The 27,149-nt window shown below is 32.9% G+C and overlaps 1 protein-coding gene across 1 annotated transcript; it reads right to left on the reverse strand.

Annotated features, from left to right (window-relative positions):
- Positions 1-2,551: 2,551 nt before the first annotated feature.
- LOC124358118 lies at positions 2,552-26,903 on the reverse strand. Its single transcript, XM_046810413.1, is given in 13 exon segments — positions 2,552-3,454; positions 4,832-5,017; positions 7,209-7,388; positions 8,001-8,145; positions 14,202-14,342; positions 17,086-17,149; positions 19,980-20,258; positions 21,550-21,986; positions 21,989-22,353; positions 22,485-22,676; positions 24,236-24,424; positions 24,717-24,774; positions 26,847-26,903. Coding segments are annotated over 13 exon segments (3,093 nt in total). The 5' UTR covers positions 26,898-26,903; the 3' UTR covers positions 2,552-2,648.
- Positions 26,904-27,149: the final 246 nt, after the last annotated feature.

A 27,149-nucleotide genomic window follows, 5' to 3' on the forward strand; every position in this document is an offset into this window, starting at 1 on the left:
AAGATACAAATACGATTGTTTTTTATGTTTTTATATCTGAAAAATTTATTAAAATTCGTCCCAGAGCTGTAAATGCAATACTTTCAGAGATATCTTACGTAAAACACAAGGATTGGTGCAAAGAAATAACACATTTTTGTGTTTAACGTAAGATTACTTCCATAAATGTTAAATAAAGGTCATTTTTTTCTTAAACAGATTTGTAGAACATTTAATTCTGAAAAGATTCATGTGAATTACTTAGGAAAAAAATTAATAATAGGTATTTAAATTTAGCTTTATTTAAAAATAAAACAGACGCACAAAAATGCATATTCTTATCTGCATAAAATATTAACTAATAACTAATGTTTAGGTTGTGAGTAACAGCTGATCATTTATTCTAGACTGAACATTAACATAAAATGTATTTACCTTTATAAAACTGTAATAATCACCTATAATAGTTCCTCAAAGTGTCCTCCGTTGTTAACAATGCACGTTTTCGCACGACGAATCCACTCTTTTCTAGCGCGTTTCATAACGTTTGGAGCATTCTTGATAGTTTCTGCCGCCTCTGTAATTCGATTACGTAACTCCTCTATGGTGTTAATCCGTTTTGAATAAACAATTGACTTCATCCAACCCCATAAGAAAAAGTCTACTGGCGTGAGGTCAGGAGAACGTGGTGGCCATTTTACTGGTCCATTTCGACCAATCCATTGTCTACCGTATGTATCATTTAAATAGTTTTTCACATCATTAGAAAAATGTGGAGGTGCTCCGTCGTGCATAAACCATGCATTTATTCTGTTTTGAACAGGAATATCTTCCAATAGGGTAGGCAGGTTTGTTCTTAAAAAATTTAAGTACGCTACTCCATTAAGTCGATTAGGGAGGAAAAATGGACCAATCAAATTATAACCCAGAACACCAAGCCATACATTGACTGAAAATGCCTCGTCGCAGTTTCATGTGGGTTGTCGTACGCCCAAGTATGGGTATTACGAAAATTTACAATTCCATTTCTAGTAAAACAGGATTCATCAGTAACGAGAATACGCCGAAGAAAATACTGATGTCGTAAACAATTTCTTCTTAACCAGCGGCAGAACATCTTCCGTTTATTAAGATCTTGCGGTAATAAGTCTTGAACACGTGTTATATGGAATGGGTACAACTGTGCTTCATGAAGTGTCCGCCATACGCTTGACTGGCAAATATTTAACTGACGTGATAATCGTCTGGTGATTGTGGTTGGTGATAATTCTACAGCATTTATTATTGCTTGTTCATTATTATATTTCCTTGCGCTACGTTGACGACCAGTATCTATTCGCTTCGGTTTAAAGCTACCAGTTTCTCTAAGTCGTCTCTCCACAGCTTCAAATGTTTTGCGATCAGGTGTTCTTCGATGTGGAAAAGTATCACGATATTCCTGAACTGCAGCTAAACCATTCTTGTTAACTTTGCCGTAAATCAGTATCATGTCCGTATACTCTTCAAACGAATACATACCATTTACATTATCTGCCATTATTTACTAAGATAATTACATTCACTTTTATAAAAATATTTAATAAAATATTTTAAAAATAAATATTTAATAAAATATTTTATACAATTGTATAAAATATTTCCAAATAATCACAGGATCTCACAAAATACAATCTTCACACGCCACAATACAAAAACCTCCATAAAGGTTATTCAAATATTACTTCATGAACTTAATTGTTGATCAGCTGATATTGCCAACCTTTGCAAAGAAAATATGACGATAAAAAGTGTTGAATAAATGATCAGCTGTTACTCACAACCTAAACATTAGTTAATATTTTATGCAGATAAGAATATGCATTTTTGTGCGTCTGTTTTATTTTTAAATAAAGCTAAATTTCAATACCTATTATAAATTTTTTTCCTAAGTAATTCACATGAATCTTTTCAGAATTAAATGTTCTACAAATCTGTTTAAGAAAAAAATGCCTTTATTTAACATTTATGGAAGTAATCTTACGTTAAACACAAAGATGTGTTATTTCTTTGCACCAATCCTTGTGTTTTACGTAAGATATATCTGAAAGTATTGCATTTACAGCTCTGGGACGAATTTTAATAAATTTGTCAGATATAAAAACATAAAAAACAATCGTATTTGTATCTTTGTAACTACCTTTACCATTTTTATACGGCCTGACTTCACCAAGGGTTCTGAAATCCGGGCGAAATCTTTCGCTAGGCGTAACTCGCTAACGAAGCGTTTCCGGGCATATGGTTATATGAACTTTTTTACTTGTTTTTAGCTATAGAATAAGCTCTCGAGAGATTGCCGTTTAGTTTTGAATTAAACTGTATAATCAATTAATAATAAATGAATTATTTAACAATACATTTATCATTTTATAATCAACTATAAAATCTGGGGCATTGTTAAAAGATAGTGAATGATTAAGTTCATTATATTTTAGGATTTGATGTATAAGTTCTAAAACATTAGGTTAAACCCAGTACATTATCTTCTTATTATACACAAGTGGTTAATAGAGGATGTACAATAATTATAAAATCATTAGAATGACAATCTTTTATTTGGATTTCGTTACATAGTTTACGAAACATTCAGTATGCATATGGTTACTAGTTATAAGGGTTATCAGTTATAGGTATCAATGGTAATGAGAAGAATCACAAGTCGTATTGTGAATAAGCTCATGAACGGAGGAAGTAAATATTCTGAAATTAGTGTTACTACAGTCGAGAGTGCCGTAAAGCCATTTAATGTATCCATTTGCTAGCACAAAAACGTTGTGGTTTGCATCTATGACAATATCACTCGGCCACACCATTTCCTCATCGTCCTGAGCCACAATGGCGAAGTTATTTGGCATATAGGGCATATGTGAGTTCCAACAGGCAACGGCGTTAATGTCGACCATGTTGAAGAACATAACACGTGTTTCTCGGTCCATTACTTGTGTCGTGACATGACCAGGATACGGTCTTTCGCAGCCCACAATATGGGCGTCATGGTAGTTGTGGTAGCATCGTTCCTTGTCATGCAGGACCTCAGTGGATATAGAGAACTCTCGGAAACCTGACAGAGGGTGGAAATACAAGGTTTTGTAGCCGTCGTGGTTCCATGGCGAGAGAGCCAGCCCGAACACTCCAGCGTTGGGCCAGTCGAAGTGAATGTGGTCGATGAGGTAGTGCCAAGCGGTAGGGTCGGGCCAGCAGTAAGGATGGTCGAAGCGCCAGGAGTCGTTGTCCTTGAGGGAGTAGACGATGATGCCGATCTGATCAGCGGCGTACAACCAGCAGTCCTCGCTGGTGTTTCCGCTGTCTACTACTATAGATGTGAAGAATGAGTTGTACAGATAGTCGGTGTCCTTCAAAGTGTACATGCAGAGCTTCTCATCAGTATTTAGGTCAAATATATGGATCCTTGGTGGGCATAACTGCACCTCTTCGCTTCCTAGAAATATACGTATATATAACCTGCGTGTACATTCTAACTGCCTCAGTACTTTAAACATACCAATAAACTAAAATATTCACTTTAAAAAATACTTTTAACAATTGAAACAACCATTTATTTTTCATAAATGCTAACAATATTACGTTTCAAAACTCTTAGGCTTTTTATAGACGTTATTTTTCTCAATTAACTGAAGAAAGGTAATGTAACCATCGATTACAAGTGGAAGTGAAAAACATTAGGTTAACAAGGATTAATATTAAAAAAATTTGTGTAACTATATCTTAATCATTATCTAAGTATTAGTTCAGTCTCCATGTATAGGTTGAGTGAGATAAGGTGTTCTAAACGTGTAATTGGTTAGAGCTATAAACATATAAGAAATAACTTGCTAGCAATGTGTTGTAATTTATCAATACTTAAGGCAACCAAAATATTATAACATTGTGTAAAAAATGTTTTACATATAAGAAATAATTTGTTAGCAATGTGTTGTAATTTATCAATACTTAAGGAAACCAAAATATTATAACATTGTGTAAAAAATATTTTAGATACTGCCATAAAATGATTAAATTCTTCTTCTTGAATATTTTACTATCTAAGTCTATTTTAGGGTTGTAATAGAGGTTATAATATTTCTTTGCTACGGGAAAGGCAATGATTTTTTTACGCTAAGTTAATGAAACAAAAGTTCTATTTACCAACTCTAATAGTATATCATTTAAGAATCACTAAGAAAATAGTTTTGAGATTAATTTAGAATATATATCCTTTGTTGTAAACATAATTTTGATAAAATGTAAAGATATTTTCACGACTCGAATCACAATTTTTATTATTTTGATAAATATTCAAATTACTCTTATTTTTTAGATTTTTCATTGGAAATACAGAAGTTGAAGATAAATAAGTTGATATTTTTAATACACTCTTTGTAGATGTACAGTAACTATGAGGCATTTTGATAGTAAAATTGATGGAAATTATAAAGATATTTTAAATTACTTTTCGAGAATGTCGAAAACTTGTCCAGGAGCTTCATATTATAATCTACGTATATATTATTTTTGCAATACGCTTCCATTTTGTACTGGAATGAGGTAGGAAGCTCTAGTTTCCACTGTCCTTTTACGAACTTAATGGGTCTTTTACTTTTGGGGAAATGGACACAGTTGTAACAGTGACAAAAAAGTTAACTTCTATTCCGTTAGAATGTCCTGAGTTCTTTCCCCTTATCTTTATCCATAAAAAACTAAACACAATGTATCCATACTTTAACTTACAATGCATATATATATATATATATATATATATATATATATATATATATATATATATGTGTGTGTGTGTGTGTGTGTGTATATATCTTACCCAATCCAATTCTTCCGGAGTCAAAGACCCAAAGACGGTCATATTTGTCAATCCTGTGACCACGGTTGACGGATATGATGTTGTTGCAGTCAGATATATCATTGGCACTAAAGCTTGGGTACGGAATGAGCTGGGGTGAAGTAGTGACGTCATCGCAGATGAAGTAAGCGAGGGTTGCTGGGACACCTAGAGCCATCAAAACAATTTAGAATACTAAATAACATTCTTTAATAAGATTCCCACTCTTATTGTTTTATGAAGGATAACGCTCTACCCCCAACTAGCTGGATTACAAGAGTGAGCCTTGAGTTGTACAATTAAACACAAGTGAAGTACTGGGATGGATAAATTGGAAGTACCCTAAATGGATGGGACAAGGTGGGTCTTTTATGTACTGATAAGTTCAATAGTTTTCAAGTTTAAACTTGACATTAAACCTATTTTAATATCAAGAAATAATCAATGTCCCAAAAAGTGAAATATGTTAAAATTATAATGTAAAGTATGATTTCATACAAGCAAAGGAAGTATATTTAAAGACATAAAGTGTTTTTTACGATATTTTAAGTCTCGTATTTCTAGTAAATAATTAAGGTCCTTTAGCATTGATAGAAACCTTATTACATCAGCAAGGTTTTGATAACATTTGGCACGCTATAAAGTATGGTTGTAAGAGACATCCTAGAGTTAAAATTATAATGTTTTCTTTCATCAGAAATTTTAACTGTAACAGAGTTTCTTCGCAGTTTATTTTAAGCTTAGCAGGTTATACAAGGATTATTATTAGGTAAAATGTATACAAATTTTGAAAATCCTGTAACATTGAGCTACATTTTTGAACTTCGTGTAGTAAATGCACAATAAATCAATTATAAACAGATTATTGAAACAAATTTAATAATAGCTGCTATTCCAAGTAGGTACTTCAATATACTTAAGTATATTACTTAAATGATATATAGTTTGTACCATTTTGTTTCGCATAGTATATATTTTCACCAGTTAAAAATGTGTACATTAATTAAGATCCCACCTGAGAAGGGTTGCCAAAATGACATTGTAGGTAATGCATTTATAAGATATTTCAGCATTTTTTTTTTAATTATCAAATATTTCCCAAAGTGTTGCACCCTATTTTAGAATCACCCAGTATGTATATATAGCAGTAAATGGGAAGCAAACGAAATAGGTAATTTAAACGTGTAGCAAAACAGAACATGGAGGAATCTTAGAAAATAATTATTTGTTATATTAAGAAATACATATAAATGTATTGGAAGAGCGTATGTGAATTCTCACAATAAGCAATAGAAAGGATTACTGTCTGTCTCCGATACCGCAGATGATAAAGGGTGAACGGATTTAGATGCCGATATTGGCAACATCTACGGATAAACCGGTATATGTAAGCTTTAATAATAAGTAAAACTTCTGAATTGTAACTAAAATTTAAATATCCGTTTTACACAGTGTTAAAACGTTGCGTACACGGTTCAATCTTTAAGTATTTCAACATCTCTGTGAAGAGCTAATAACAGGTACAATACTGAAACCCAAAAGCCGAAATATCTTAAGAACTTAATTCTCTAAGACATTGTTCAAAGGGTTTTGAACAAGTCAGATATATTTTTAGCATGGAATACATAGAACCTTTGGCAGAGTGTTCAATTAAAAATTTCTTTGAGAAGTTTATGGTTCGTGTCAATTCTGCATGAATTAAATTTGAGAACTGTAAAAAAAGTTAGGTACCATCGATGTGCCAAAGATTTCAGCTTCATGGCTATTAAAACAATGAAAATACAACTTATAATATGAATTTTTTATATTTTACAAGATTAAATCATCAAACGATATAAATTGAGAGGCAGAGAAAGTAAGCATTCGGCTTCCATCGATGAAGTCAGAGTCCCAAGTAACTCAGGTAGTGAATATTATAACGATAACAATGAAATGTTTCGTGGTACAGAACAAGAATTTGTCCACAGAATTAACAAAAATAATCCCCCGGACCTAAACAGACCTCTACACCTCATCTGATGAATGATTATATCCTGCGTAACTGTTACAATCACATGTGCAGTCTCACTAATCGTACATTTGTAAAAAATAATATCTATAAGTATATAAAACAATGTCCTTGTATTTGAACTTATGTTTTAAACCAGAAACATATCAATGTGACATCACTAATTGTTATTACAAATTATTTCACACTATTGTATTTTATTTTATATTGATTAAAACTACGTAATATAGTAGAAGACAATTAAATTGGTATACAATCAGATTTATTTACGCCATCTTTCATTTTCGGAGTATATCATTACAGCCAGTGCAATTAGCCTTATTTTTTTCTAATTTTTTCATATTTACTAACCCGTTAGTGTTCTACGTGGAATTGATAAGAACACTCTCGTCTCAGTCTGGACATTTATTCCCGTGGGAATGACGTATTCCGGAACGTAGGAACCGTCTGCCAGTGCTGCAGCACATTCTTCCTCAGTGTCATATGCGAACTCTAGACACGACCAGCTGTAATCTATTTGATGACAAGCTCCTGTGGACAAATATGCAGACGTCTATGCATATAAATAATCAAAATATCATACATTATTAATATATTTTTACTTATGTTCATCAGTTAATACTAATATTTAAAAAAAATGTATTAATTATTTTGGTATTATTGAAAGTTGTATTTACAAGCCAATTTTTCAAGCAATTATTATGGGAGTTAAGACTCCGTAAGTTAAACTTTAAAAGCAATGAAAACGGAAATATTTTAGAACCTCAGATTTGATTATTTTGTTGTAGAATTTGGTAAATTATTAGATTTTGTAGGAAGATTTTTCAGCAAAGATTTATGAAATGAAATCTTGAGTATCTAAGTTATATATTTAAAAGAAAGTATCATGTGATACGGGTATAAGTTTAGAGATTCATTACAGTTTGCGTATGGAAATATTTAGTAGAATATGTGAAGCAATTAACTAATATGAATTTTACTAAATTGAAATAATGTAAAAAGTTTACAAGTTGCTTTTTATCTTAATATGACAATTACATGTTTTTATGTATGTTACTTACAAAAAAATATAGTAAAATGATTGATAAATGCAAATTCGATTTGGTAGCTAAATGCTACTCGTATTATATTGATGTTACTTACCAACAAAACCAACAAAGATACCTAATAAGGTTAACAAATTTGGAAAGCTCGCCATTATATCCTGCAAAAACATATGACATATTAGTTTGACAAGAATTATAAAAGTCAGTATATGAAAGTAATTGCATACAATATCAATAAAAATCTATTCTTCAGGATGAAATTCAATCTCCTATTCTCATGGGAAATTGAAATGAATCATATTTTTTTAGCTAACAGTTTTATTACTAAAAATGTAGTCACCAATCTATTTCAGTACTTGTAATATTAACTCACATTTCACAGATAGAAATTGAAATGGATTATATTTTGGGATAAGTTAGCAATATATTTATAAATAGTGAAAGCTTACAGAATTTTAGGTTTTAAACTGTATATAGAAAATAAATTTATTTTCTAAGCAAAGTAGTTTAATTTACAGCCAGAATTAGATGCGATTTTACACGTCGAGTTTAGTAATTATGGAATATTTATGATCTGATTCAAATTTTTAAACTTTATTAAGTTACTCTTACCGTATTTAATTTTCATGCCGAATAAATGGCATTTCAGATAGTATGAATATAATTTTTTTTATCAAACAACAAGACTGGTTTTGGTTTCCATGACCTCGTACCTCTCAGTGTCCTTATTATTTTTCGGGAGCACTTGAATACTCATCTAAAATATCCTTTTTATTATTGGACACAAATCGCAAGAATCACTTTACTTCATTAGATCAAATTTTCAAAAGTCCTATAAACCTTTGAAAACAACTTACCAGGACTTCGTAAGGAAGCTAACATTCTATGAAATACAATCAGGTAACATGTTAAAGTGCTTCACACCAACTTTTGAATTTACTAAGAGTGACCTTATAAGCTCAGCGGTAACATAGCCTGTCACTCAATCAGCTGACAAAAATTTATATTTTTCACAGGATATCCATAGAACTATTTAAGATATATTGTTAGTAAATTTTCACAATTCTTTATTTCTGCATAAGTAAAACCAGGTTCGGTGAAGGTACTTGTTCGTCTATCTGATTTGGCAGAGTAATAGCAAAGTCTTAGAGGAATATTAGAAACGGATGTGAGAATGGGTCTTAAAATGTTTCATTAAACTTAATTTCTATATAAGCGAGATACATTTTGATAAACGTACATGGTTCTATTCAGTCTTTAAGGAAAATACTACCCAACTCTTGGTATTTCTGTATTGTACGGACGTTTTGGCATCATAGTACTAACGCATAACTTTGCCGTATATCGTTTTTAGTGTAGTTGATGCCTGATTTATGTGGACATGAACGTATATTATTAATGAAATGTATTAGTGATAATGCAGACAACGGTAGGTTTTAAATATATATTCCAGTCAAATCTTTAATGATATTTTTAAACTTTGTACATAAATGGATTTGATGGAACTACTAATATAATCAGTTATAAATCCCATGTTCTTAAATATAATACTGTCAACCTTGTGTAGAGGATTTACTTTGATAATTCAATTAATTTATATTTAATTTTTTATTGACATTGATCTTAAACAGTTTTTATAAAACTTAATAATATAATTTTATTGTAAGGAAAATCTTAATCAGGCTTTCTTAAGACACGATAGTGAAAATAGAACAAACCAAACTATTAGCACCATGATGATCGTATGTTTAAAGTTCGAAATACCATGTTGTGTCATCATAATGGAAAATTTCACAGTTTTACAAATAAAAAAAAAACCCTCTTTAATCACTGATTATTTTTACTTACTTAAATGTGTAAGGACATACATTTATCTGAGTAATATAGCTACGCAGATATACAGTATACAACTTTGTTATATATTGAATAAATGATTATTTTACTTAGCGTACTCCTCAAAATTTATTTCTTGTAAGTGCTTGTATAAAAATATGTATCCGTACTACCAATGACGGAATGATGTTGAATAATGGAGTGCGAGATATGCAACAGTATCTTCTGCTCTGAATACCTTCAACCTAACCCTCTTCGGTGTTCAACAATCTACGGTGACCTATAGTAACAAGTCATATATTGGAATTGAACTAGATAAATAAAGTATTAAAACATTCCTTTAAACAAATATTTACATCGCTTTGAAATCAGAGACACCTATAAATATGCGGAGTTGAACTGGAGCTAAACTCAAAATTAAATTGAATCAACCGTTCCTGAAATAGCTACGTTATGAGTAAAATCTTTTTAGTTTCAATTTTGTTCTATTACTTTTTTATGTCGATGTTCACCAAGTATTTTAGATGAAATTGCATGTCATTATAACAAGTTATATCATATTCTTGAAAACATATCCAAAATTTCGGAAAGTTTTAATTTTTAATGTCTGGCTGGTATAAAGAGAATCTTCAGAGACAGTTTTTTAAATACAATAGTTATCCTAAATTTTCGAACCTAATTTGTAAATATAAAGTAAAATTATGTCATTACTTATTAAGTAATATTATTTCTTACCTACGCTTTCAGTGAAGGATAGAGCACCATTAGTAAGTTTTGCACCTTTTATACCGTGTGTTAGACGTGGATAGACAAGCGTATAACTTGTGTCAAACTGTAGCGGATCCCTTACACTTCTTCGTACCGTAACTTATGTGATCTTATATGTGATAACAGTATGTTTGAAGGAATACCATGGAACATGCTAAAAGTAACAATTGACTACATTTAGTTTGGCCATGAGAGAAAGTGGCGGAGTCTTAACAACTAATAAGAGAAAGGGAAAGTATTTTCACGTAGGAGCCGGTTTTAGAGATTTTAGAAAAATGTAAAACTTCATGCACTTTCAAAATTTTATTTTTGTCGATGGGATATGTCTAATTTTAGAGATATAATTAAAACACACACACTCAAAATTTAAGTTATTCGTATTGTTTTCGTCATTTAAATATTAACGCAGTGTACATTTTTTACTAGAAACTGAAAAAGGTTTAGATACGCATTAATAAGTTCTTTATAGAAAAAATCTCCCATAACTATGTGATCAAAAAAGAGGATGCAGAATTCGGGGTTTTAAATTGTTTCTAGATTGATTCTAGGTTGGTAGATTTACTAAAATCCCGTACAGGTCCGTATTCAAACCTGATTTTCAGAAACTTTTGCCGGGACTCGGGCCCTTAGGCGGCCGCCTAATCTTTCCCGGGGCCCTCAAAGCTACGGTCCTGATTAAAACCACCTTTTAAGAACAGAAGAAGGAGGGTACCCTCATTGCTATTTGTTATGAAAAGCCCTTTGCGCTGAGCCCATTTAGAAGCGATGAGATATTCAGAATAGGAAAATCTGGGGGTAGGGGATGCCCTGTTTTGAGATTCCATGAGAAGCGAAAACGGGTACTATCAGTACTATCAGTCTTGTCGTACTATCCCAAACTCTTCGAATAAAAGCTATTGGGAGAACTGAATTATTACATCATATTTAGGTTTGAAAAGTTGCTTTCGTCAAGGGAGCCCTACTCACTAAAACAGTCATCCCTCGCAGTAAACTACATCTTACGACCAATCCTAACTCGACATTTGGGATTAGCGATATGTTACTCCTACTAAATGAAAATGGTTACATGTTCATTTACTATTAAAAAATTGTATTTGCGATTGTAATAAACATCTGATTATATTCATTACCAATCTCTTCATTACAAAACACAGAATGTGTTTATGACAATGATAAATATACAATTTATGCTTAATATAGATAAACCTGTAATGTAAACATGGATAAAAGTGTACACCGAATAAAATGTTTAAATTTAGATGCAATAAAAATGACCACTAATCATATGATTTAATAATAATTTTATTTGGAATATATTTTATGTAAAACTTTTAATTTTATTAAATTGATCATATTGTTAAGAACGTAAGCTGTCATAAAAACAAATAAAATCTCTTCTAAGGCTGATGGAAGGAAATGGGGTCAATTAAAGAAATTTCAATATCTGTAATTAAATAAAGTAATACGATATCTGTAATTCATCACATGGATGCTTGAATAGATTTTGCCGTTTAGATGAGAATGTTAGATGACGCGATTAAATCAGCAGAATGAAGCCTGCCTGAAGCAATGAGATGTTATGAAGTATAAAGACATGGATTTCTCAACATAACTAACACTGTCCCCACGAATATCAAGATATTGCACCACCCATGGAAATATGCATGGTATGACCACATCTATTCATTTCTCGGCTACGATCCTACTAGATAAATTAGTTGAGGTTTTCAATAAACATCACTGTCCACAAAGAACGTTTTGAAGATAGTGAAGTAACGGTCCTCAATAAAAATCTTTTTAAACTAAAAGAACTTGATCATTTCTTTTTGCAGTTTAGGTTTGTAAAGAATGTATTTCTTCAAATAGTATTACCAATAACGAGGCTTATACATTTCTTAAGGCAAAGTTAAGATATCAACGTTTAGGATAAGGTTTTTTTGGTAAACATTCAACTGCATTTTTTTTAGACGAAGTTCTGTTCTTGTAGGACTTACATTTGCGTTATTTTTTACACATGTGTTCAGTAATAGATACAAATTTCTAGTGGAAGGGTGAAATAGGAGGGTTCAATATCGGAATGCCTGAAGCGGTCTAAGTTCGAGTAAGAGTTAGATATTCAAACCCTGGGTTGAAAGCCCTGCCAATACGGGAGAAATCCTGTGCAGTGTTGTCCACTGCATCCTTCACCGGTCCATCTGCATTTGCTTGTTAACTTCCTGTATTACTCTATAGCTCCTAGAGAATGGGAAAAGTGCAGTTAAAAGGAGATCGGGCTCTCCCTTAAATTAAATTTTTTGACTATATTTACTTCATGTTATTCTCAGCAACAATCAAAAATACAGGAATTAAGTAGGATTGGTGTATTGCAATACAACCTGCCTAAGCCGTATTGCTATTCTACATCTTACTTTGCCCTATATTACACATTCCTCAATTTTGGCAAGGAGTTTTATTGACACATATGCTTCATATACTTTGCAATTTAAAAGCCTCAGTGATAAAAATATGAGAAACCTATTTTTGAGTAGAAAATACTTGATTTGAGTTATTTTAAAAGACAGGGATGTCATGGTTATTAAAGCCAATAAAAGTGAGACAAATCTAGGAGTAAATAATGAAAAAGAAGATAGTATTGATGTAAGGACCAAGTTAATTCATTGGTTATTATGTATTTATATGTTAGAACCATCTTAGAGCAAGACTCGTACTATACGACATAGATTAATGTATCATTTAGACCATGGAAAAAATGCATCGTATATAGGCCTAATCCTCAAGTATCACAATAAATAATTGAAACTTATAAAAGAAAGAGTCTTTCGAAGTTGTTTATTTACGGTGATAATGCTTTGTCTTAACAATTTATAAACAGCTGTTTATCCGCTGTTATTATGTTTAGAGTCGTTATTGTTGCAACAAATAAAAATAAAGCTGATGCCCCTTAAGTAATAATGGGATAGTGGACAGTTCAACATTGTGCTTTTGTTATTGAAGCTTTCTTTAAAGGTTATTATTATGTGACTGCTACGCAACGGTTATTTCGTAACAAATTCACTTATTATTAATATGTTCGGTTATTTCGTGTTTCTCTTCACGGAGCCGTTCCTTTTAGGAATACTAGTAAAAGAAATTGTGCTTCTGCATTAAAAGTGAAACCACCAGGGAAGCCTAGATCTGTTTGTACTCCAGACAATGTTGAAAGTGTGCCCGTATATGTTCTGTAAAACCTAAATCAATTAACCTGGAGGCAAACTACCGCATTAGGAGTTTCAAAGACAAGTTTACGAAGAATTTTACATCCTGATTTATTTTTTCACTATTTTACAAAATTAGCAAATACTCAAAAACTCGACCCTGCTGATCTGAATTACGTGTTATTTTTTGCGAAAGACTTGCACCTCATTAATCATGGAAACATTTTACAGAATTTAATACTGTCTGATTAAACTTATTTTGAACGTTATGGCAATTTACACACGCAAAATTAATAATCATTAATCGTCTAAAGAGAATCCTAAGGAAATCTATCCTAACGACCTCTGCATATTGGAAAGTGACTGTATGGTGTCGTGTTCCACGTTTTGGTGTTATTGTGCCTTATTTTATTTAGTGACTGTGAAAGAGTTACTGTGAATAAATAACAGTAAATTGAAATGATACAGAACAGTTTGGAGAAGAAGTGAAGTCATTATGGTACAACCAAAATGGAGCGACTGGGCACATGGTAGATGACTTTCTTACGAAGTTCCTGGGACATCCCATTTCGTGTTTTAGCGGTGTCCCATGGCCTGCCCAGTCTCCGGATCTCTCTGCTTGCGATTGTTGGCTGTTGGGCTACCTTAAGAGCATAGGTTTTGTTAAAAACTTCATACCGTTGCCGATTTAAATAACTACTTAAAACTACTTGCTTTATGTTGATGCAATACTAATAGTCATGATTCGCCAAGAAAGTGCAAATTTTACAAAAGATACAAAGAAATGTTTGGAAGTTGGTTGAGCAAATGTACGAGACTTATATTTCATAAATGAAAATGGCATAACTGTGTACATTCTTTGACTGTTTAAAACATTTTAAGTGTTATATAGTGTACCGTTATTTCCTTTCGAAAACTGTCAGCTATTTTAGACCACCCAGTACATTTTCTTTTGAATTGTAATATTTAATAATTTTAATAATTCCAAATAATTTAGACGCGCATAAATCATTAAAAAATTAATATTAGTACAAAAAATAGACAACTATAACCCTTTTTAAAATAGTTTATCTGTCGTACATTAACCTATAAAATAATTAAATATTAGTAATTTCCTATTTGTGTGTTAACTATTTATGACTAATTAATTTACTCATGCAATTAATTACATGCTCGAGTCACTTGATGGAAATTAAAGAGTTTACAAGATAATTAATGTTAGTTTCTAGTGTTCGTTATGATTTTTTGGTAGGGTCAATTCATTTGGTGAGAGAGCCTCATGAAATGTGTAATCAGTTATTATAGTTGTTGAAATATAAATTATTAATTTCCTAATTGATCAGTGTTACAATAATGCACATTTGTATTGTTCAATACTGAACTAAATGTGTTACAGAATTCATTTTAGGTATACATAACTGTATTGCACAACTAAATTTTCAACTAAGTTTTCAAAATTAAAGATAATATAGTGCAACTACAAGTGAAAATTGCAACATTTCCCACTCAATAAGAACTGGAAGAAATAGCAGACCAGATTAATTTGTGGGGTACGGAAGAAGTAAGCTAAGCGAATGGGTAATAATATGAAAAAAAATTGTCCTGCAAAATATATTAAATTATTACGAATTATACTAATTATAAATCAAACCGCGCCTTATAACAACTGTCTATTTGGAAAGATATTGTTTCCATATCAGAGAAAATAATGTCAATACAAAGATACTGAAGGAGATCAGTCTCTCCTTCACGAAAAATAAATAAAAGTTATAAGTATATTCCTTAGGAAAAATACTAAGTTAAGTAAATTAACTTTATTAGAGCTTATACGTCAAGGATAACCAAGATATCTTCATAATTATCTGCATCATTGTACCTCTTTATTATTACTTGCCTTATTACTTCTCTTAATGGTGTCAGGTTAGTTCTTAAGCCAGTTTGTTAGATCATTTTATTTTATTTTAATTCTTTACCAATCATGATTTCAAAACCAACCGTATTTAGTGACGCAATTAAGTTGGACTGCCTTTGTTCACAAAGGAGAGAAAAAAGTGAAAACAGAGCCCTCTCGGAAACTCATTGGCTCAAAACCGTGTTTGAGAAGGACAAAGTCAAATTTTGCTTAGATCTGTGACTTGAAAAGTTTGCAGCGAAATTAAGTTTGCTCAAGAGCTGGTGGAACTTTATTAACCCCTCTGTAAGACTGCAGAGCAGACTGTGTGGAATGTTTGACGGTGCAGACGGCTTAGTACAGTAAATGTAATGAGTTCTGAGAGAAATTGTGGAAGTATGCTTTTGTTTTCCTTCGCTTCTTTCTCTTGAAGCGAAAATTCTGATGCAGTTTTTCCTTATACGAAACATAACTACTGTCGTAATATGATTAATGACCGTAGTAATAGACTACAACAGAAGTTAACAAATCGAATCTAATCGATGATCTTTAGACATATTTCACTGTAAAATGTTTATTAACGTAACTATAAATAATATCTTTCCATGATAGGTAAAATATACCATGAAATTAGGTAATAATGTAATGGATAATACATTGTAATGCATTGCTGATTGCTTTTAATGATAGTTAGTTAATTTTATTTTAATTTCTTAGTTCAACATAGGAAAACATAACATTGGACTGAGAGTGTATCTTGTCTGTATCTTGTAAGTTATAGGTATCTTGTCTGCATTTAAGGTTTAAGGTGTTATATTTTGGTTGTGAAAAGTTTATAAGTACCTTTAAAAAAACTTTTGTAGAAACGAGTTTACCTTATTGTTTATATTGACCTACCAAACCAATGTATATAAAATTAAATTTAAAAGTTATTGCAATTATCAGATTTTAAAAGATTTCTTAAAAGATTGCATTACTAGTATTATAAAAACTTTCTATTAAAGCGAGTATAGGGCTGTCTCTTAGAGTTTTATTAAAATTTTAGTACTTTATCTCAAAGAGTGTGTGTGATATTGCTCTGATTAGTACAATATATGGATATAGTTAGTCTGAGAAGCGTACTTCTATAAAAAGCGTCTTACTCCGTCCAATGTAATCTACTTCCAGCCTAAGATATTGTCGTAGCAGTAGTTTATTTTTTTCGAAGGAGTTTAAAACTTTTTGCGAACAGTAGGGAGTGTTCCAAAGACTGCAGGCTAGAAAACCCCCTATCACCAAGGACACTAGCCTGGACCTGTTTAGCACATTACTTCGGGATAAGTTTGAGAAGTTACTTTCCTCGTCAGGGGAATCGGAGAGTTAAGGCCTTTTTTCCCGAAGTACATATGCGCATAGCTTCAAATATTTCTAGGTATCTTCTCCCAGGAGCATAGATCCAATGATGTTCTCGGGGTGACCACGATGCCGATCTCAGCAGAGAGGGAATCCCACCGTACCTGCCACCTGTTGAACTCGAAAAACGAGGGCTTTACCGTGTCAGGACGGAACAGACAGGCTGAGCTGGCGAAAATACCGAAAATACCAGAAGCCCAGAAGAAATTGGGTTACGAAGTAATCGACTTTGTCGTGCTGCCGTTCCACCCAGGATCGAATATCCGGGATTAGTCTGAAAGTCCAACGTCCTCTCGAATCGCGTTGCCTGTGGTCAAAGCTGCGGTCGCGATCTTCCTTGGCAGCAGTATGTCTTTCGACCTCGGTCCTGTGGCTGTAAATCGCCTGTCCCTCCATCGCAAGATGGTAGATTGGAAAGACTCCAGCGATAAACATCACCGCTGGTTCGGAAATCGTGCAGTAAGCGGATGCGACCCGCAGGGCTCATTGGTGGTGGACTGGGGAGAGTCGATTTCGGTAAAAATGTTTCGGTCGGAGCCGTAGTAGCGTTTGCATAGTTGCCCCGATTAAGAAAATATACATGGTGTTTCAAAACTCATTATAATCTCCTGGCCTTGTCGTGCTGCCGTTCCACCCAGGATCGAATATCCGGGATTAGTCTGAAAGTCCAACATCCTCTCGAATCGCGTTGCCTGTGGTCAAAGCTGCGGTCGCGATCTTCCTTGGCAGCAGTATGTCTTTCGACCTCGGTCCTGTGGCTGTAAATCGCCTGTCCCTCCATCGCAAGATGGTAGATTGGAAAGACTCCAGCGATAAACATCACCGCTGGTTCGGAAACCGTGCAGTAAGCGGATGCGACCCGCAGGGCTCATTGGTGGTGGACTGGGGAGAGTCGATTTCGGTAAAAATGTTTCGGTCGGAGCCGTAGTAGCGTTTGCATAGTTGCCCCGATTAAGAAAATATACATGGTGTTTCAAAACTCATTATAATCTCCTGGCCTCCTGGGTATTGTCCCGTGGGTCAAGATGAGGAAGTAAAACTAATATCAAGTAATGGTCTAACTCTGTTAATTTACTGTTTCTCCCGGTCTTTATTTGTTTTAATGTTTTTTAATCGTACTTTGAAAACTAATCTACTAACTTTAACTTATCCTTAAGAAACTCCTAAAGTTGAAAGGATCTACTCGTAAAAGTTTGATCGTATTTCCAAATTAAATTTAAACATTTGTGGTTATTTAAAATACTTAAACTAAAAATAGCTAAAAATATCACTTTTACAAGGGTTTTAATATAAAATGTTTTAGTTGAAAATATCTTTAGATATATAATAACAGTTTTGTACTGAAATTTCATTTTCCTAGCATTATGGAAACATAGTATATATACGTCGTTTGGGGGTTATAAGCCCTTTTAGAGGTTGTTGTTTATGAACAATATTTACTTTGTGCGTTCGAATAGATTACACATGTGTCAAGTTTTTTCTTTCTTGGATATCGGTTGAAAACAGAAAAATTAAGAAGATACAAATAGTTTTCTAGGGGGATGCAACTCCAGTTACTGTAATATCTAAGGGTGGGTATTTAGAACAAAATTTGGAAACTAAACAACTGTTTTGTGAGCACAAGACGTGTGTCTAACTACACATTTCTGTGACATCTAGAGAAAATAAAAACAATTAATATATTCTTTATGGAGTTGCAACCCGATTTCCACTATTTTGGAAATCTTAAGAAGCATAGTACTCCTAAAAATTAATAAACTAAAGCCATAGAAGGTAAATATAAAGAGCTACAACCACACCTTTAGCTAGCTGAGTTAGTTGAGTTACTATGTCCCTTAAACTCATAGAAACGTCCCGAAGCACTAAAAACTCTCAAAGTAAACCACAAAACCTGCAGATCTGTCCTAAGGAATTGTCGAGTGTCAAAAGATTAGGCCAAGACTCCAGACATGTAGCTTAAAATAATTCTTTACTCACTAATTCTTAAAACTTAACCTCCAAGTAGGTAGTCAGCTCTACAATTCTGATTTGCCATTTTATCATAAGCACAGGTTACCAGTTCAGTATTGCCTTAAGAGTCACTAGAAATATTTTTAGAAAAGCCTTGTGGCTGCTAAGTTGGATAATAACTTAAAATCTGCCGTAGATACAGGCTTTACTGATTTATAAAACCATAACAAACTTTAAGACAATATAATATTGAGTTCACATGATAAATTGAGCATGATCTTTATTTTTTATTGCCTCTATTTAACCCTTTAAAACTCTACCATACTTATCTAGAGCTATCACTAAGAACATGTATATAGTTTCTGATCTTTTGATAATGATGGAAATGAAAATACAGTTAAATTCTTTTATGGAACTTTCATTCTAGATCTACCGTATTTGGTGAAGTGGGGGTCATTATTGTAGATAATACTCTACCTCAGTCTTGTAATATTCGTTAAGTTCCTACTCTATTTCGAGGGCAAAACAAGAGTACACTAGATAAGTCAGTACTTCCAAAGCAATACTGACTCAACTAGTTAAAAAGCTGTTCTTACAACCCGAAGATATGATGTTATGTGTCCAATATGAGACTTAATATTAAATATTTTTACATTTTTCTACTAACATATGTTTTTTTTTTTAATTTTCGCTTCTTAAAGTTTGTTTGTGTATAATAATAGAGAGAGCATGTAGTTATTCCATCTCCATCATTAGAGCCTTACTTCTAATAATGCTTAATACTCAGGGTTAGTCAAATTTCAAGAGATTACACGAGAGGCACCTATCTATCTTGAAGGGGGCTGGTGTCCCTGAGATACCCTAGTCAAACTGTAAGACCCTTCACACTCACAGTCATTTTTAGAGCTTGGTTCTTTCATTGAATATCTGGGTCTTAGCTAACAGTATTTATTTTCATTTTCAAAGCTTCTCTTTTTCTTCAGACCCGTTTAGATTTCTTTTCTTTCTTTCTATACTGACGTACATGCACTCAGGATCCCTCAGTTACAGGATCCTGTAGTGTTGCAGAGGTTGATAGGTGCGTCCCTTGTTTATGCGGTATCTTAGTGCGTCGTTAGGATGCAATCTATTTTGTGCCTTGGATAGGGAGTGCGGCATAGACCTAAGGATCGACTCTTTCATTGCAACAGGTGACTTCCCGTACGCTTTTACTCGGGGCTGGGCAAACTGAGACCAGTACTCAGAGATTTGGAGTAGGGGTTTTGACTCCAAGCGTACACCCGTTGCTGGATATTCCTGGCCGTCCTTTGGCGCACGATGTGCTGTACTAAAAAATGAAACCTTTTCAAAAAACCAGCAATAAGTCTTTGATGGAGTCAACAGAGTCGCTTGATACATTTAGATAAAGTAGTTGGGCACCAAATCATCTGATCAGACACGAATGGTCTCAAAGATATTGTCTGCTTGGGGAGTATTGCATTTATCTGCCCGAACAATGCCTGTAAGTAATTGAAGGCGGAATTTGGAGACTTAAGGCATGCAGCTTGCGAGGGAAGTCTCTATGCGACACTGACGTGAGACGTAGGACAATGGGCACGTCCGACGTGGACACGTCATCTTATCAGAGATCTACGATACCCTGTCCGTGTGGGTGGGACGAGGGTTCGATAAGGTCTACTTTCTTATCACACAATTCATCACTGACCATGGGTATTTTTAGGCCTACCTCCATAAGTTGGACAAAGCCTATAGTCCGAATTGGAAGTATGGAGACTCCATCCACGAGGACTCCCACAATACTATTTTTAAGTTTTATCGACAGATAATTCACAGAGAACAGTTTTAAATGGAACGCGATGATTTCATGCTCGAGACCACATTTTACAATAAAGAGACTACAAAAAAGACTAACTCTATCAAAAATTGGAGATATATCTCTGTTATATCTCTCTCCTCTCATCGTGGCGTTCTCAAGGGAAAAAACTAAAGATCCCTTACACTCTGGATCTTTGCAAGTAGTTAAACAGATATGAAAGCTCCTTGAGCTAAAAGTTTTTGCGTCAACAGGATTTCAAAAAAATGGAATTCAGCCTAAAGTAAGGGTTTTTTAAGAGTTGCCAGACTTATTCACCGAGGAATGAACGGTTTATTCCAGACGCTGAAGTACTTTAATTTACCTAAAGAAAGGCTTATAATTTTATATTAAAATATATTTACTACTATATTTATATAATGAAACATAATGTACATAAATAGATTTTTTAAATAATAATTAATTAAGGCTTGCCCTCAGCACCGTAATTATTCAAATTATCTAGTGTATGATCATTTATACTTCTACTAACAAGATTATATAATTATGTGTTGCTATATGAAGTATTACTATACAATGAATATCAATTGAATACAGTACAAATTTAGATTATTCAATTCATTCAACTCCGATCCAACTTATCACAATCAAGCTATTTACCCACATTTTTGTTCCTTACATTATATGTAACAGTTTGTAATTAAGGTTGTAGACTAATAATATATGAATACAACAGTAAAATATGTATAATTTATTATATTTTGTCTGAAAATATACATATAGAGGTGTAACTACAATCCATCAATGAAAATGTGAAGGATCACAAGTCGTGTTATGAATAAGCTCATGGACGGAAGCATAAAATAATCTGAAATTGGTGTTAGTAAAGTCCATAGTGCCGTAAAGCCACTCAATATACCGGTTGGACATTAACCAAACACATTCATTCCCATCGATAATGATGTCACTCGGCCACACCAATTTTTCATCATCCTTTGCAACGATGTCCAACTCATATTCAGCATATTGGTTATGCGAGTTCCAGCAGCCAACGGCGTTTATGTCGATCAAGTTGAAGAAGAGAACTCCAGATTCTCTGTCCATTACTTGTGTCGAAACGTGACCAGGATACGGCCTGGCGCATCCAACAATATGGCCGTCATGGTAGTTGTGGTAGCATCGCTCCTTATCATGGAGGATCTCAGTGGATATAGAGAACTCTCGGAAACCTGACAGAGGGTTCGAAATACAAAGGTTTTGTAGCCGTCGTGGTTCAATGCAGATAGAGCCAGCCCGAACACTCCAGCATTGGGCCAGTCGAAGTGAATGTGGTCGATGAGGTAGTGCCAGGCGATTGGGTCGGGCCAGCAGTAAGGATGGTCGAAGCGCCAGGAGTCGTTGTCCTTGAGGGAGTAGACGATGATTCCGATCTGGTCAGCGGCGTACAACCAGCAGTCGTCGCTGGTGTCTCCGCTGTCTAGTACTATAGATGTGAAAAGTGAAGTGGGGTAGTAGTCGGTGTCCTTCAAAGTGTACATGCAGAGCTTCTCGTGAGTGTTTAGGTCGAATATATGGATTCGTGGTGGACATACCTGCACGGCATCGCTTCCTGAAAGCATACAAACATAAGTATTTATAAATCCACTTTATGTGTGTATTATTACACACAATAATATGATCAAATAATGGCAAGATTTGTTTAACGTTTTAAATCAACAAATTACTTATCTTACTTATTACCTCTTCCAATTTTTCCATAGTCGAATACCCACAGACGGTCGTACTTGTCGATTCTGGCTCCACGATTAACAGATATGATGTTGTCGCAGTTGCAGTCAGTGATGTTGTTGTCGCTGAAGCTTGGATACGGGATTACCTTAGGAGAGGTACTATCATCGTCGCAGGAGATGTAGACAAGAGTCGCTGGAACACCTTGGTAGAACAAAACATTTTTGACAGTAAAGTTGTATTGTCTGTACGATATACTGTTTGCTAGTTGTGTCACAATACTTATTTCCATTCGGGTTTAATAGAGTTTTAACAAAGCGTAATAAAAGTATGAAAGGCCTAGGGACAGGTTTGATAATGGAAATCCCCTCGTACTTAGCGGAATGTAAACTAATAATTCGTAATCAACATCTTTCGTTGCTTAATATAATTTTTAATTGGAAGCAAAAGTTTTTATGTTCAGTGCACAATGATGTTCAACGAAAGAGGCCGTACATAAAAATAAGTGCCAAAAAATCACGTTTGCTCTGTGTTGAGGTATTTTTATAATAGGGGAAACAAAATTATAACGTACACGCGTTATTTAATTATATTACATAATAAGTCAACTGAAATATAAAAAGGGTAGCGCACCTAAAATATTTAATTATATTCTGCACTAGCTGACGTTTCAGATCTCTGAATTTAAAAGGTAACTAAAAACTAAGTTACCTTATGGACCAACTTAATTGTAAAAATCAGCTATTACTTGTTCAGTATGATAAAATATAATGTATGCCAGCTATCTTTCAATATGAGGTGACACAGAACCCCGTTCTATTAAAGATTATCTGCATTTTTCTAGTATTTAGCGAAGTGTTTGGGAGGGGGTTGTATAATAAAATTTCAAACTTATCGAAGTCAAAAAGGTATTTTTAAAATGAAACACTGCAACACTCAACTCAATACCAACTTCGTAATTAGGTGATTTTCAGGAATTTCGTTCTTAGAATAATATTGGCCAATAGCACAGTGTAGCGGGTACATATTGCAATAACCGCATCAAGCAACGACGAGCAAGGTTGCTGCTTGGATGGTTAACCGCTTAGCGATCCTGTCCTTGCAAGCGGCCCGCCTGCCCGGCCGTTGGTAGAGGTTTGGAGGTCACCTTTTAGCTGCTGTTACGCCTAAATTTTATTAGTAAAATAAGGAATCCTTTTGTTTACTTTCTTTTTTATTAACCTATCTTATTTGTTACGTATCATTTCGTAAGAAATTTTAGTGCACCTGCTTTTGATGCTTTATAATACATTATCGTTACAAATCACGTTTGTAATTGTTTTTCAGTCTACGCTATTTTATATGAGTTTTATTGACGCAATAGTAAATAATGAGTCATACATATATAAGTGATTTTATAGCATTATTTCGATTTTAGTACAGTTTTTTTCTTAGGATGCTTTAGCTAAATTTAAATAAATATATTCCTGTTTAATTACGTGTTTTTCAATGGTGTAGTCAGTATTTTTATACAATAATACGTTAAAAAGCTTGTATCCGAAATATTATCTTAAACTGTGTGTACAGTTTTATTTACTCGTATATTTATTTGAAATATTGATTATAAATTAAATTAATCTTTTAAAATTTTGGCAATATTTAATATTTTGTAACCAAATCTAATATTTCAATCTTTATCTTTATCTTATCAAAATTTAAAACAGTACAATGGAACCATGTTCAGTACAGTTAATCTTTATAAATGACTATATATAACTACATACCAGTCAATGTCCTGCGAGGAATTGTCATAAATATCATTTTGTCAGTCCAGACAGATATTCCTGTAGGAATGACATTTTCCGGACAATATGAACCGTCCGCCAAAGCTGCAGCACATTCTTCATCGGTGTCATAAGCGTATTCTATGGTTGACCAGCTGTATTTCTCTTCCAGAGTATCATGGTGAGCTCCTGAGCACACACACACACACACACACACACACACACACACACATATATATATATATATATATATATATATATATATATATATCAATGTTAGTTTATGTTACCATAGTATAATCATTAACTGCAGTTATGGGTTCTTAAAATAAGGTTAAATTTCTTATATAGTTCGATATGTACTAAAATTTACATTTACCTTACATAGTATTTGTTTAAATAACAAATGAATAGCAAACCAAATTGGGTTATGGGGGAAAATTAAAAAGATTTCATATTTTGCATTAAAGATAGTACTTACCAACGAAACCAAAAAATACTGCAATCCAAATAGACAGGTGTAAGGCAGTCATTATGTCCTGCAATAAAAAATCGACAGATAATTTCGAGGTAAATTCGAAAGACTAGTACTTGTAATATAAAACGTGAAAAAAGAACGTGGTATCTACTCGTAGTATAGGATAAATAATTACATATTTTCGAACTTAACAATGTTTCAGACGAAAATTAATTACAGATAAGTAATGTACTTAATTTTTCTATAGCTTACAATTTACGTTAAGTTTATTAGCTCATAAATTGAAATTATTAGGTATCGAAATGTCAAACCAATACACATCGATTCATTTAATTTTATAAGCATTATGTTTAGTCTTACAAGGTATGAAGCTTAAGGTACTTGTTAATGAATATCATTCATTATCTTCCACATAGACTCGGAGATATTTTATATATTTTATTAAGGATCGAAAAGTTGGAAAAAAGTTTGAAAATATCTGTATGATGAAGGAATTATTTAATATAATTGCAATTATGGCATTTGTAATGTATAAGTTTTAAGATGAACTAAATAACTTATAATAAACTTGTACTTTTAATAAATATATAGCTGATTTATCATACTGTCACAGATTTATAAACACAAAAGAATTTTAATAAATACGAGATATAGCTGGTTTATCATACTTTCACAGATATACAAACACAAAAGTATTTTAATAAATATATAGCTGGTTTATCATACTTTCACAGATTTATAAACACAACAGAATTTTAATAAATATATAGCTGGTTTATCACACTTTCACAGATTTATAAACACAAAAGAATTTTAATAAATATATAGCTGGTTTATCACACTTTCACAGATTTATAAACACAAAAGTATTTTAATAAATATATAGCTGGTTTATCATACTTTCACAGATTTATAAACACAAAAGAATTTCAAGAAGTATATAGCTGGTTTATCATACTTTCACAGATTTATAAACACAAAAGAATTTTAATAAATATATAGCTGGTTTATCATACTTTCACAGATTTATAAACACAAAAGAATTTATATGAGTACAAAATTCGCAAAGAAAGGTATGAAAAATGGTGCATGATGATGAAAGACTGTTTGGGTGACAAACAAAAGAGTGGATTACATGGTTGTATGCAATTTGCGCCGATGGTAACAATTTTCAGGGTATGTTTATGGCCGACCCAACTAATACAGCTGAGTGCGCTGATGGCTAGTTCCTGTTGTCGCTACAAAAGGTTGATGAGAAACCCACCTCACCTGACCCAGTTGGTTCTGCACTAAAAAACACTAATCAAATATAACTAATCGAATAGTTTCAATGGTATATGTTTTAACCGACAATGGGTTTCAATATAAATCAAAGTCTTGCCCTGCTTATATTAAAAGTGAGGGGTATCAGTACTTTAAATCTAAAATAAAAACCTGAAAATGTAGCTCAAACAGAAACTTAATCTGAATTAATTAATTTTTAATAATATGAATAATTTTGCTCTTATAATAATATGTCCATTTATGTTAGAACTGTTATTATCCCATGTTGTCTCATTCCCAATTAATTTATATTATAATGTGACATCAATGACACATTATGTTAATAAGAAGCTATATCATCGCTTTTACATTATTTTCGGAACGTCAGATCCATTTTTATCTACTTTATTTGCTGGTAGAAAAATGGTGCGATTTGAAATAAACTAAAAAGCTCATACAAGCATTTGTCGTTCAGGACAAACAAACAAACTTGCGTTTGACCCCTCAAGTGGATGGTACGTGTCATAGAAGTTAAGGGGAAGACAATGCAAAATGAAAGAAATAAACATTTATTTACTAACTTTTAGTTTCTAAGATTCTGAACATGTTGTTAAATAAGTTTAAGGGTTGCTAACAATCTTCGTAAATAATGCTGGTACCATCTATTAAATACATTTTTAATGCTGGTAACCTGTTCCTCGAATTTCCCACTCGTATTTTACTTTCCCATAAATTTTAATAAAAAAAAAAATACTGTTGATAATGTACATTTGTTCATTTATACATATTTTGTACAAGATTTTAAATATTTCTCATTAAAAGTTATCAATTTAATTTTATTAAGTATCTGTCTTTACAATATGACCTTACCTGTGCTAAGGTGTGATGGACAAGACAGTGAGTGTGGCAAGATGTGTTCATTTTATACCATTAATGTCAGTTATGAAAGCCTGTAATAGGTGTTAAACTGTGAAAAGGTTAATTATCTTTATTTCTTTCTTTATTTCGTGACTTATGATTCATAAAATGTAGCTAAGATAAGGAAAACTACTCTTCAATTTAAGTTTTAATAAATAACTTTGGATATGCTGTTATGTATAATTTGTCATAAACCAAACTATTAATTAAATTATATTTTTTTATAATGACAAAAATTATAATTATAAATCTTCG

The sequence above is a fragment of the Homalodisca vitripennis genome, chromosome 3 (genome assembly GCF_021130785.1).
Source record: "Homalodisca vitripennis isolate AUS2020 chromosome 3, UT_GWSS_2.1, whole genome shotgun sequence".
Taxonomy (NCBI): Eukaryota; Metazoa; Arthropoda; class Insecta; order Hemiptera; family Cicadellidae; genus Homalodisca; species Homalodisca vitripennis.